Raw genomic sequence first — 13,308 nt, 5'->3', positions numbered from 1 at the left:
AAAACTCAAAAGCCGACTTATCGTCTAGTTAACGAGAGGCTTTTTAAAATGTTTTCATTTTCAATTTCCCTTTGACGATATAAAAATTCCCAAGTCGTTGAGCAAGCTTTATTTTTCTTTTTGTCAGTCGAGAGCTCTAGAGACATCTCATTTACAGCAGAAAAATGAGTTATGGAAAAGTAGCAGACAAATATCACCAAGTAACACAAGTAAGAAACTGTCTTTCTGCATAATGCAAATGTATATGACAGTGTATATGCATTTTGGAATGTAATGGTAATGAATTAGTCATTTTATTTTTTCTCAGTTCGTCTGCATAATTGATATGAATCTGGGTTCTCAGAGCCATGTACCCAAGATTCAACGATGCGTGAAATGCTCTAAAGGAATGACCATACATTATTGCCCACCGCTAGGAGTTATTGTCTACCACATGTTAATGTTTCAATACTCATTTCAATACCTCTCCCCAAAGTCATCTGATGCTTCGTGGAATTTCGGCTAAGCGGGATTATGTAAAGATACCTTCTTTAATGTATCGCTTATTTCTACTACTAGGGATGTTCATGCCAAAACACTTGCCAGAAAGGAAGTGGTCAAAAAAGAAGAGGTTGTCCATGTAAGGACGCCGGGTTGTGCTGTGACAAGCATTGCACGTGTGGAACAAAGTTCGTTTGCAAAAATAGGGAAACCGAGATAGCAGCGAACTTCTCAGGCTCGGTGAGGATGAATTAAGACTGAATTAAGACTTCTCGTTCACAAAAACCGAATCAAACGAATTTCGGCTACGCGACCAAAAAATATCGGACCTTAATGGCTTAAATGAAACTGAAATTGTCAGCTCTTTTTAAATCGGAAAGAAAATTGAAAATTCCCAATTCATGTCCTAATGCAATTTAAAGCATCCATGTGTGTGTTGAATAGCTAGTATTCATTGCAACCGTTTCTCTTAATTTAGTTAAATCTTGATGATAATAATGACACCGACTCAATCTGTGGTTTCAAAGGGAATACACCAACACCAGATAATCGTCCTTCCAAAAAAGGCGAATGCAATAAGGTTCATGACAAATGTAAAAGTAAGCAGAGAACCTGGTCTTGTAAATGAGGAAAAAATATAACTTGCTTGCCAGTGCAGTAAATGTTTATCTATTTTCATGCAACTACGTCAAAAACGTCATTGCAAGTTGTTCTAAAAACTGTCAACTTTTCAGGAACACGCAAGATCACGACGACTCAAACATGCCAACTTCACCAGATCAAGAAGGGTTATGCATTAGTAATACACAATATTGAATTCATAGACTGCGATTTGGAAAATCGAGAAGGATCACGTCACGATTTACAAGCAATCGAAATATTTTGCAAGGAAGCCGGTCTGACTATGGACGTTCAAGAAAACCTTGAAGTGAAACAAATCCGCGCGCATTGTCGCAAACTCAACAAAAAAAATACATTAAAGAGCTATGATGGTTTTGTTTGTTTTATACTCAGCCATGGAAACAGGTAAAAAAAGATTATACAGTTGGAGTAAACGGCCACTCGGTCACCGTAGACTTATAGTCGATCTTAAAAGTTAGATAAAATCTTGTAGTTATTTCTTTTTTTTGTAAAAACTGATGCAATTTAACCTACGTTCACGACGTCGGTTTATTCTACTAAAATTCAAATCAAATTAACGTTGTTTCTTACCACATATGAAATATGCTAAATTAAGTTAAGGTGTTCTGATGTGATTAGATAGGGCAAGATCCACTATGGACCTTATGGCCAGAATTTTATTCGTTTCCATTCCTTTCGTAGCTATGGTATTTGCGGAAAACGCGGTGAAATAATAGGTGTACATGAGATCGTCGGTTATTTCAAGGAAAATAAAGATCTTCTGGAAAAACCGAAATTATTTTTCATCCAAGCATGCCGAGGTGATGACATTGAAGATGATGGAAATGAGGATAATCCAAGTGTGAGGTTATGTCCACCAGACACATCCGACATTCTTATTGCTCACTCAACCATGGAAGGTGAGAAATCATATAAGCACTCCGCCAAGGGATCTTGGTTTATACAAACTCTTATGAAAAGTTTAGACGCGTACGTAAAGACCCATCATTTGTTGGAAATCATGACTACAGTAAACGACGTTATAGCTGGAAGCGACTTCATGGGAGAAAGACAGATGCCAGTTCAAGTCTCTACTTTGACAAAATTTGTTTGTTTTAATCAATACGCCAAGCCATTCTGAAGATTAGCTGGCTACCAAACACTGCGAATGATCTTTTCAAGCACGATACACTATATGCTAAGCCATCCTGAAGATTAGCTAGTTACCAAACACTATCCTGAAAATCAGCTAGTTATTAGACACAACCACTGGACACAACGAACAATTGTTTCCAGCACGATACAATGTAAATCATATTGCGTAACTTTACTTGTATATTTTTAGAAAAAATCGAACCAACTTTTATTTTTAACCTGTATTTCTAATAGTCTTCCTGGATATATATGATTCCATCTCTTGTTAATATTCTACTTCGAAATATGTTGTTGTAGTTTATTTATGTAATCGCCAATCTCACGAGAATCTTCATAATGTGAATAGTGTATCAAACTTATAACCCTAAATATTTCTCATAATTGCCAAAAAATAATGATATTTGTAATTAAGCTTGTTACAAGTTAATAAAATTTTGATGTAATAGTTTCGCACTTGATGACATCATCCTTGTTTCGAGCTTTTTTCACTCATTACTTCATCACTTTACCCTGCACGATCATTCACAAGTCCACTACTTCTACAATCCTGGCCAAAACCATTGACTACACTCAAAATGATTTGTAGTTTTTTATGCAAAACATCAACATTTCTGTCTCGACTTCCCCCCTCGCCCCCTAATCAATGTTGAGCCCATGCTGAATACTTGAATGAGTTCTGACACATCACCCAACATTGATTTGTGGGGGAAAGGGGGAGAATTTTGAAATATATTCCGTTACTACTGACTGTAGTGGCAATTAACACTGAGTGTCGTCAATGTTTTGACCAGGATTGTAATTATGAAGTTCCATGACATAATTGACCACGATGTCCTGCCAAAATTATTGCCAACCACAAAATCATACAAACAACGAAATGTAAGATTCCATTCCCATATCCGGGCGCCGTCAAATGGATTTTGAAACGCATTATATTGACGGCTGGTGCATGTCGCATGTGATATTTATTTGGACAAGGGGAGAGTAAATCGGTTGTTCTTTTAAAAGACCCGGTGAATTAAGTAAATTTAAACGGCTTCCTTCCGGGCATTGATAATTTATGACTTCATATCGTACGTACATATATAAGTAATGGCACACGGTTCTTATGTGATGAAGAAATATTTCATACAAGGAAAATAGCTTTAATCTTAAAATTCACAGCATTTCCACCATGTTGATTACTGGAGCTTATATAAATTTAGGTTTGACGTAAGACATTCGTGTTACCACCACAGGAAAACGATTCAATATCTTTCCCATATGCTCTTTGCATTTTTATTTTCAATTTTATTTTATTCTATTTTATTTTCTTTCTGTATTATTTTGCTTTAAACATTTGTTGCACATTAAAGATACATCTGATTAACCAGACCATTGCAGAGATGAGTCACAAAAAAAATATAGACACGGAACAAGAAAAGAAGAGAACCCAGGTGGGCCTTTTGGCTTGTAGCAATTCAACTGTCTGTAGTTTATTTTACCATCTTTTAGAGTCTTGAATATACGTTAATTATGGCATTTTCTAGTTCTGTTCATGCAAAAACAGTTGTCAAAAAAAAACTGGTCCGAAAAGAAAAGGATGTTCTTGCAAAGATGACGAGCTATATTGCAGCGATAAATGCGAATGTGGCATGAACATAATTGAATGTAAGAACAAGGTCAACAAAACTCCACTCGTAGTCGTACCTGACGAAGAAAAAACAGATCCAGAGTTAGTCAGAGGATTAAAAAACCTGGTAAGATTGTGTGAGAGTGAACCAGTCTTTTTCAGTGAGATTCTAAATCTCTGTCATATGAAAAAGTAGAAAAACGACTTTATTAAATGAAATAATAATACCTAATCTCCAAGATGACGTTTCTGTTTTTCAAGTTAATTATTTTTATATAACATTTTATTAATATAATGTCTTTTAATTGGTTGTTTTTTATCACGTGGCATTAAACAAAAATTTCCATTTTACTGACCCTTTTTATTGACCGACCTTTTTGTCCATTGCACGGTCACTTTGATTGTGTTTATATTATGCATCATCGGCTTCCGATGGAACATTCCATCTCTTTCACCTCATGAAAATATTCTTACCATTGCACTCATAAACATTCATTATTGGTATAATATTAAATCCTACACAGACCCAATTAATAATGGTACAAAACTTACTTTGAAACCATATTAATTTTATTATTTTACGAATTTCTTGAAGCAGGTGGTTGATAAGAACGATAAATCTGGCAAAGAAACCTCAAAGCCTAAACAGGCTACATCAAGCTACCCTAAAAAAGGTTTGTATGTTTTGCTTAAGCGTGGACTGATAATATCAAACTACATATTACCATCAGTTAGTAAAGGCTGCATGTAAGGCGCTTTTAACATTCATCTAAGAATTAAAACTGAAATTCATTTTTCTATACAATTGTTATGTCATTACGAAAGCAGTAGCGTAGCCAGCCTGACGATTTGTCCCACCATGCTAATATTTTGGTGTTTATTGAATATGAAAACAATGAATTTCTAAAGAAATGAATAATTATAATAACTCGAAATTTACATAGGGGGAAAAAATCGTCAGGCTGGCTACGCCACTGTACGAAAGCGCTCGTTCTCTTCTGCCGGTACTTTAACGTTTACATTTGCGATTTTTCCTGCAATGTCAGATGCAAATTTTCCGCCTCTTTTGATAAACGCGAAGTAGTAGTGAGTAGATAACTTACGATCAATGTGCAAATAAAGGCAATTGTCCCGCAGAGCATTCGTACTCTGTGCGACAAAAGATTTCAGTAAAGTTTTCAGTGCATTTTAAAAGGGTGCATGGTTACAATAATTGACTTTCGAAGATGCCTTCATAATTAGAGGATTATCGATATTATATTTTTAAAAATTAATATTTTCAGCAGAATTAATTCCAAATTATCCCTTTCATTTTCAGGTCAGCCCAAAGAAAAAAAACAAACCAAAACCTGATTACACTGATTAATGCAGGAAAAAGACTTTCATATTATACGGCATGAGAAATATCGATATACAATATAAGCTAGGGTCAGTAGAATGAATAAATCAAGCTAGCTCAGAGGCTAGCATAATGAACTTTGTGTCGTGATTGCAGGATTAAAGTTGGATCATTGTAATTCACAGTAGACTATTCTGGTGGAGGAGTATAGAAATAATAATGACAACACGATCATGCAAATTATAATATTTTCGGGGAAAGGATGTGGTCACAGCTTGCAGCCAGTGTTTGCAGCGCATTCCCCTCCCTCTTATATCTCATATTTGTCATTTTCAGTGATACAAACTAGTACGTGTGAAAATCCACGGTATTACGAGATTGGGGAGGCTGCTGCCTACACCCAGTTATTGGAGAGGCTGCTGCTTACACCCAGTTATTGGGGAGGCTGCTGCTTACACCCAGTTATTGGGGAGGCTGCTGCTTACCCCCAGTTATTGGGGAGGCTGCTGCTTACACCCAGTTATTGGGGAGGCTGCTGCTTACCCCCAGTTATTGGGGAGGCTGCTGCTTACACCCAGTTATTGGGGAGGCTGCTGCTTACACCCAGTTATTGGGGAGGCTGCTGCTTACCCCCAGTTATTGGGGAGGCTGCTGCTTACACCCAGTTATTGGGGAGGCTGCTGCTTACACCCAGTTATTGGGGAGGCTGCTGCTTACCCCCTTGCAGTTCCGATGAGCCTAGTCTCACAAATTTTTCTGCCGCTGAAAACCCCTGAACCTGCATGGCCTCCAATAACATCTCAAGTACAATAAAAACCTTTTCTAGTATAAAATTCCGAAAATTTCACCCGAACTATTGAATCATTTAACCTAATGCAAATGTTTCCCACGTCAGTGTTGACTGCATGCCCACACCGCGAAAAATGATTGTCGGCTGTCGTATATTTTTCATTTTCAATTTCATTAATGTTTTTACATTTCGTTTTAAAAAGTTGCTACATTTATAAGCACATCCTATTTATACTATAGCACGCAGGACGAGGCATGCAAAATCAGACAACTCGCGTATGTTCTCTTGGCCTGCCACAATTCAAATATCACAGTTGTAACGCTTGTTGACCAGCGCAGCGTCTCCGCGAATCAAATTATTTCCTTCAACCTTGATATATACAGACACACATGACAGGCGGATGCCTATAAATCATGTTCTGTTCATGCAAAAACAGTTGTCAAAAAGGAACTGGTCTAAAGAGAAAAGGGTGTCCTTGTAAAGACAAAGGCGTGAGTTGCAGCGATGGATGCAATTGTGGTACAAACATAATTGAATGTAAGAACAAGGTCAACAAAACTCCACTCGTACCTAACGAAGAGAAAACTAAACCAAAATTGGTCGGAGAATTGACAAACTCGGTACGATTCGGTGTGAAATTATCAGTTTGACAAAGACCAATCTTTATATATTCACAATTCATATGCATGAAAAGTAAATTTGGTTGTAATATGACGTTCTTATAATAGTCACTCCTCTGTCTGTATATTGGCTCTTATAACTTTTAAATAAATTTCATGATAATAACACATTCACAATTCACATTTCCTAATTTCATTCATTTTTCCTGGTTCTCCTGTAGCGAGTGATTGATGAAAGCGATGGTGATGTATCAGATGAAGAGACAGCAAAGTCTAAACAAAGTACATCATCCTACCTTAAAAAAGGTTTGCAGAGGTTTAGATCGAATTAGCGCTATACTGTTTGTAACGCGGCTATACTTAGTGATCGAAAAGTCGTTCCTAGCAGTTGTTCCTTAGTCCTATGACAGAAACAGATAAATCATTGGCTGCCGAAGAGTGCCTTATAACAGAGACATTGAGAAATTTCTTTTCTAAGCTAATTTCATTCTATTTACTTCTAGACACACAAAGCGTGTACACTATTGACAGAGGTTATGCACTGGTGATTCATAACAAAAATTTCCCAAAACTTCGATACAGAAAAGGTTCTGAGAAAGATCTTGAAGCAATCAAGGATTTCTGTCTGGAAGCTGGTCTAAAAATTGATCTGATAGAGAATAAAGAAGTCACTGATATTCGTGATCATTGCCAAAAAATAACGAATGCTGATAAAAATGAATTTCGGAACTACGATGGTTTTGTTTGTTTTATAAGTAGCCACGGAAACAGGTAATTATTACAGTTTTCAGAACTTTAGCGCCGCATAAATAATACTTGCAATCCATTCAGTGTGATTCAGGCGTCCTATACAGGCTATTTTTTCTGGGAAAACCAAGAGTTGTAAAATCTTGTTATCGTCGAAAACTGCGCTATTTTAGAAGACGACTGAATTCCAACTTCCATGCAAGGCCGGACAGACGTACCACAGTTGTTTTTCACATTTGGGGAAGATTCGTGCCTCCATAAAACGATTCTCAATACTTGGAACATTGCATGTATACCATTTGAAATTAATATCTGTGCCACAGACGTGAGTCAGTGCATGGTCACTACAGTAACGCAATAAAATGATGACTCATATATTTATCATAAATATGAACCTCGACATTATCATACACAGTAACGCAATATTAAAAAGGTTGACTCATATATTTATCTTTAAATTAAATAGTGCTGGAATCTATGGTAGTTACGAAAAAATAATCAGTATCGACGAAATTGTGTCGTACTTTAAAGAGTGTGATGAACTTGCAGGAAAACCAAAACTGTTTTTTATCCAAGCATGTCGCCCAATTGTCTCCAACCAACAACAAAAGGAAGATTTGGAAAAAATCGGAGGCGATCCGAATTGGGGTCTATGTCAATCGGACGCGTCCGATATTATGATCGGACATTCAACTATCAACGGAGAATATTCATGCAGAGATATCAATGAAGGTTCCTGGTTTATTCAAGATCTTATAAAAACGATGAGATTGCATGCAAAGACCTCGCATTTGATGGAAATCATGACTCTAGTCAATAAGGCGGTGGCTGAGAAGTCAAAGCAGAGGATAAAAACTGAACAAATGCCAATTCAGATCTCTAACCTGAGGAAGTTGATTCACTTTAAGATAAAGACAGTATAGATGATGTAATATAGAAAAACAATGCTGAAACAGAGTAAATCTATGCATGCATATTTCGATGCATGATTTTGAAACTGATGACACCTCGCTCTACCTCGCTCTACCTTTCGCACACCTATTAAACATCTGACTAAATATTATTAACAGTGAAATTTAACAGTGGTAGTAGTGATGGAAATAAATATGAACCTCGCTCACGATCTTTTGATTATCATTTAACGATAGCATTGGTAGCAAATAACTTCAAATGTTGTAAAACAACGGCCTAAAATAGACAAAAGGGTTTGGAGTTTCTAACTTGCCTGCATGATTAAGCCCGGTTTGTTAAATGAAGAATACCAAAAAAGCTCAAGTATATTAACTTGAAAGGGTAGTTGAAGTGGATTTGCAACGCCGGTCTTAGAATGGGTGGACAGGGTGGTCCTGGGGCCGAGGTTCTCTCAGGCCCGTTTGACCGTTTCAGACCTCGAACTTTTCATCATGCTGAATCAGTGAGCTGAATCGAATGCAAATGAACTTAAACAAAGACTTTGTCTTTAACTCATTAACATTAGGTTCGGCCATGAAAAGTTCGACGTAGAGCATTTGAATCTAGGCAAGTTTTTATGTATTTTATCGTATTATACTAAAATTTGGGCAATTTTTGCAGAAATCAGTGATAAGTCGGGTTATTTGTACTTGGCCGACAGTCAGATTACTTTCGTATTCCAGTCTTCTCCTGCAATTAACACATCTATGTAAATATAAATACTTAAAAACTGAAAATGAAGTAAAAAATTCTTGAAAAGCTTGCAATCTCTTTCATAATCACATTTAATTCTACAATATGCGAGTGTTTTGATCTGAGTGAGATCTGAGTTTATAGATCTTCCAAAAACTTGTCTTTAATTTGCCACGAAAGTTTACTTTCAAAGAAATTGATGCAGTCATTGTTTCTGAGAAGACCAGCGGTCGCTAGAGAAGACTAGGGAAGGGTTCATTATAAAATCTGAAAAGATGGCTGAAGGCTCAGCTAAATATAATATAAATGTAGTTAATGTAGGTAGCGGAACAACAATCATAGGCGATAATCAAAATATTACGATCGCAATGGGAACTTCAGGTAAATATCACTATACTTTTGAGAGTTGAGACAGGTTTCTCTGTGAGTCTGCGAGAAACAACAACGTATACCTCAGTCACCTCTGGGCTCTGACCGCTTTGTTGACATTCATTGAATATGTGCTTTCGTTTCTCGCCGATTTTGAAAAGACGGAATCTTAAAGAAATAAAGATATCTATAGAATTATAAAACCACAATTTAGATTTCGTGATTTCATCTTTTAACATCAAATTGCCAATTTTATTGTTCCATTTTAACACAGCTGCCAACATTTTAAAACAAACTTCCGATTGCACAAAACCTTTAAAGCATTTGCTCAAACAAAGACTTCCCATGTGTACAGATTGTGTCTATCTTAACAGGTCATGGGCAGCCATCAGTTACGAGTGTTGTTAAGAGTCACGCAGGTAATACTAATTTTTATAATTATTTTTAAGACTACATGTAACATTCTAACAATACGATTGTATTCAGAATCGATGTATAATGACCGTGGAATCGAGAGTCGTACATTGAATGATTGAAACAAGACGTATGGAAACAGCTTTTTTGAATAAGTTTGATGACATTCAGAATTATGTTTTGAAATCTTTTCAGACGAAGACGGGCATCATATTAACCGAGGTTACGCGCTTATCATACACAACATGAAAAATTTCAGAAAACTGCCATCACGAGAAGGATCTGAGAAAGACGTGGGTGCAATCAAACGATTCTGTAGGAAAGCTGGTTTAACACTTGATGATCTGAAAGAAAATTGTACAGTTTCTGAGATCCGTACACATTGTAGAAAACTTGCTTCTGATAATAAATTATTTTCCAACTATGATGGATTCGTATGTTTTATTTTAAGTCATGGAAACAGGTAATTATGAAGTCTGATGCTTCCGGTTTAGCTCTTCAAACAGTTGTATGATCGTAGTGCAGTTAGTGCAGTTTATTTGCTGAATGACAACAAGAATTTTAAAATCACATTGTATATTATATAGATATGGCATTTATGGTGTTGATGAAGATATAATCAAGGTCAAAGACATTGTATCGTATTTCAAAGAAAATAAAGATCTTCTGGGAAAACCCAAATTGTTCTTTATTCAGGCATGTCGAAGCGAGGGTTCGTCCCCAGGTCTTCCTTCTGCGCGGGGTAAGGAGAGTGACGGAGTATCCACTGGGCACGAGATCGATAGTTTCGTTGAAGATGATGGTGATTATGAGAAGATGTTATTGCCACCAGAGTCATCTGACATCTTACTCGCTCATTCAACTATTGATGGTGAGCAATCTTACAGAGATATTCGTACAGGATCCTGGTTCATCCAGACTCTTATGAAGCAGTTCGAAGACCACGCACAGACATTGCATGTGCTGGATATTCTCACAAAAGTGAACGGAGATATGTCAGGAAATGAGTTCGCCGGATACAGACAGATGCCAATACAAGTGTCCACACTCAGAAAGTCTGTCTATTTTAAGATAAACACATAGTGACAAACTGATGTGTAGTAATATGAAATATTAATATCCTAATTAATCATCAAACGTGGGGCAGGTGGATTTTCGCAACATCTTCTCTTTACTAATTATTTCCTCGCTGCATTCATGATTCTTATCTATTTTTTATCACGCTTCATTATATTAGAGTCATTTAAATAAGTTATTTAGATGAGTTGTATATTTCAGTCTATCTCTCGACATATTATAGACATAAACATCTGCTCTCTCTTTCCACAGCAATGCAGTTCTTGAATTTTTTTTGACGTAAACCGTTTCCCGGAATTAAGACGGCGACTTATTATTTTATGTTCCATTGCCTTTGATCAGAACGTTTAAGATTAAAATTTAAGATGCGTTATCGCAAGGCCTGAGCATCGTGACGTCCAAGACGATTTTTCCGGCTCTTTTAACTTTAATCAGTCTTTTCATCTTGTTTGTAAAAAAATCGGATTTAAAAAATCAGACCAAAGGACACAAATCTGAAAATCTTATCTTAGGCGGCAGAAACGCCCACTTATCTAACACCTTTTTTGTTGGCTGCCGCAATTTTTGACTCTTGCACGTGAAAACAACACATGTTCAATTAAAACGCGTCAATTTTTCATTGAAAGTGGAGAATGTCTGCATGCTTTCTCACGAAATTATCAAATCTTGTTTCACAAACAGTCAGAGTGTTTGGAAAAAGAGCCTCATTTGTCAGAGTGACCGGACGCAATTTGCAAACACACAAATGACAAACCCACGAAGATTATTTATTGCACACTTTTTTCTCAGTTTTCATTGTTCAGGTCAAGAATGAGTTCTTATGCTTATTTCTTTGACTCATAGTATATTTTTTCTGACAAATGTTGAAGTATGTAATGTTATGATTATGTAACGGGAAACTGTCGCCAGTTAAGATATGCTCAAACCAGTATAATCCTTTTAATTAATATTATAATATTATACATCCAAGCAATGCAACAAAGTACATCAAATTTATATTAAAATCATTAACAAGAATTAAAATTTAATGGCCTTATATCAGCAATCTTTTTATCATCCCAGCATGCCGTATATGGCTTAATGGAAAACACATTATTATTTATGTAAGAATACCTAGTTTGTGAGAGAAACAAAATAAGTTATTGGATCTTTGTTTTTGGAGTAACGTGAAAGTGAAAATGAATTCAAGTTTAGTTGAAGTTGGTTGGTGTCGTATCGCGACATATTTAGTAAGCCTACCAACACCTCGTATCGTTACAGCTAACATGATTGTTATTATTTTCAATGTATTCCTGGCAATTTTTACAGTATTAATAAACGCGCTGTTTATTTCAACCTATCTTAGCAATCGTATACTTCAGAATACATCCAATATGCTTTTGATTGTGTTGGCTGTTAGTGACATCCTCGTTGGCGTGTTGGCTCAACCAATTGCGATTACCCGAGCAACAATGGAAATATATGGCGCACACAACTGTTTCCTTTTTGATACAAGTCGTCTTATTTACATTTTCTGCAGTGGATTATCCTTTTTGACGAACATCGTAATAACACATGATCGATATATTGCAATTTACTATCCGTTACGTTACCCAATAATATTCAGTAAGAGGAACGTAAAAATCGTTCTAATTGGATGTGGAATAATATTAATTGCTTTATTAGTATGTCGTGCGGTCCTTCCATTAGAAATATTCTTTTTGATTATATGCAGTTTAACGTTTTATACAACTCTCTCAGCACTTGTGGTATATTGTAGGATTCTACTTGCAGCAAGAAGACAAAAACTTCAAATACAAATTATGGTTCGTTCTACTCGGCTGTACCGACCAACAATATCGTTACATGAAATTAAAACAACCCAGGTAATGGTTTATGTTCTTGGTGCAATGATCCTGTGTTATTATCCTGGTACGTGTTTCTGGATATACAGTGCATATCATGGTTATACCTTAGAAAGTCTGTATACAATCGTACCCTATCTTGAACTTTCCGTCTTCTTGAATTCTGCTATTAATCCGGTCACGTATCTACTCAGAAGTCGAACAATTCGAGGAGCGTTCCTCCGCCACATTAATGAATTATGGAATTAAAGTATTTATAAATTGAGAACTGTTGTAATAAAAAACCGTTGTAAATAAAAAAAGGAAATAAACTAAAGGAAGTAAGATTTTCGAATGAGTAATTTGTTGGTTTAACCAGTCGTGGATTGACATACGTGTCAGCATGGATAATAAAAACACGCGTTTTCATTATCCATGGTTTCAGTCAAGATGTTCAAGAAAGGTTTGCAAAAAAGTGAACAGCTTTGAAAATTTTGTTCAAAGAATTGAAAATCTAAATCTCTGATATTCAATTGAATTCAAAGCCTTGAATACTAACGAACTCTGGTATTCTCCCAGTGATTAATGTTCCGCGCAACAAAGAGTGCCCCACCTAG

General features: G+C 36.2%; 5 protein-coding genes across 7 annotated transcripts; all 5 read left to right on the top strand.

Moving 5' to 3' along the window:
* Positions 1 to 126: 126 nt before the first annotated feature.
* LOC114537594 (caspase-7-like) lies at positions 127 to 2,616 on the top strand. Of its 2 annotated transcripts, none has more exons than XM_028558654.1 (5): positions 127 to 209; positions 559 to 720; positions 959 to 1,079; positions 1,215 to 1,506; positions 1,804 to 2,616. In XM_028558654.1, exons 1-5 carry the CDS (start codon positions 165 to 167, stop codon positions 2,240 to 2,242), a joined length of 1,059 nt encoding a protein of 352 aa, XP_028414455.1. In that variant the 5' UTR covers positions 127 to 164; the 3' UTR covers positions 2,243 to 2,616. The 2 variants fall into 2 exon arrangements, with proteins under 2 accessions (XP_028414455.1, XP_028414456.1); XM_028558655.1 differs by having other exon boundaries at positions 195 to 276.
* Positions 2,617 to 3,596: 980 nt separating this feature from the next.
* Positions 3,597 to 5,470, top strand: LOC114537602. 2 transcript variants are annotated; one of them, XM_028558663.1, is made up of 4 exons: positions 3,597 to 3,692; positions 3,786 to 3,995; positions 4,467 to 4,542; positions 5,187 to 5,470. In XM_028558663.1, exons 1-4 carry the CDS (start codon positions 3,642 to 3,644, stop codon positions 5,219 to 5,221), a joined length of 372 nt encoding a protein of 123 aa, XP_028414464.1. In that variant the 5' UTR covers positions 3,597 to 3,641; the 3' UTR covers positions 5,222 to 5,470. The 2 variants fall into 2 exon arrangements, with proteins under 2 accessions (XP_028414464.1, XP_028414462.1); XM_028558661.1 differs by having other exon boundaries at positions 4,464 to 4,542; positions 5,187 to 5,463.
* A 765-nt stretch (positions 5,471 to 6,235) lies between these two features.
* LOC114537593 (caspase-3-like) lies at positions 6,236 to 8,599 on the top strand. Its single transcript, XM_028558653.1, has 4 exons — positions 6,236 to 6,617; positions 6,839 to 6,923; positions 7,121 to 7,388; positions 7,831 to 8,599. Exons 1-4 carry the CDS (start codon positions 6,411 to 6,413, stop codon positions 8,285 to 8,287), a joined length of 1,017 nt encoding a protein of 338 aa, XP_028414454.1. The 5' UTR covers positions 6,236 to 6,410; the 3' UTR covers positions 8,288 to 8,599.
* Positions 8,600 to 9,278: 679 nt separating this feature from the next.
* LOC114537596 (caspase-7-like) lies at positions 9,279 to 12,002 on the top strand. The gene is made up of 4 exons (XM_028558657.1): positions 9,279 to 9,389; positions 9,752 to 9,796; positions 9,987 to 10,254; positions 10,379 to 12,002. The coding sequence occupies exons 1-4, from the start codon at positions 9,284 to 9,286 to the stop codon at positions 10,872 to 10,874; spliced, it is 915 nt and encodes a 304-aa protein (XP_028414458.1). The 5' UTR covers positions 9,279 to 9,283; the 3' UTR covers positions 10,875 to 12,002.
* LOC114537588 (adenosine receptor A2a-like) lies at positions 12,003 to 12,961 on the top strand. Its single transcript, XM_028558646.1, has one exon. It carries the CDS (start codon positions 12,047 to 12,049, stop codon positions 12,959 to 12,961), a length of 915 nt encoding a protein of 304 aa, XP_028414447.1. The 5' UTR covers positions 12,003 to 12,046.
* The last annotated feature ends 347 nt before the right edge of the window (positions 12,962 to 13,308 follow it).

Source organism: Dendronephthya gigantea, unplaced genomic scaffold (genome assembly GCF_004324835.1).
Source record: "Dendronephthya gigantea isolate DGI-Jeju-01 unplaced genomic scaffold, DenGig_1.0 000160F, whole genome shotgun sequence".
In the NCBI taxonomy this organism is placed as follows: Eukaryota; Metazoa; Cnidaria; class Anthozoa; order Malacalcyonacea; family Nephtheidae; genus Dendronephthya; species Dendronephthya gigantea.
This window is presented reverse-complemented; position numbering and strand designations above follow the sequence as displayed.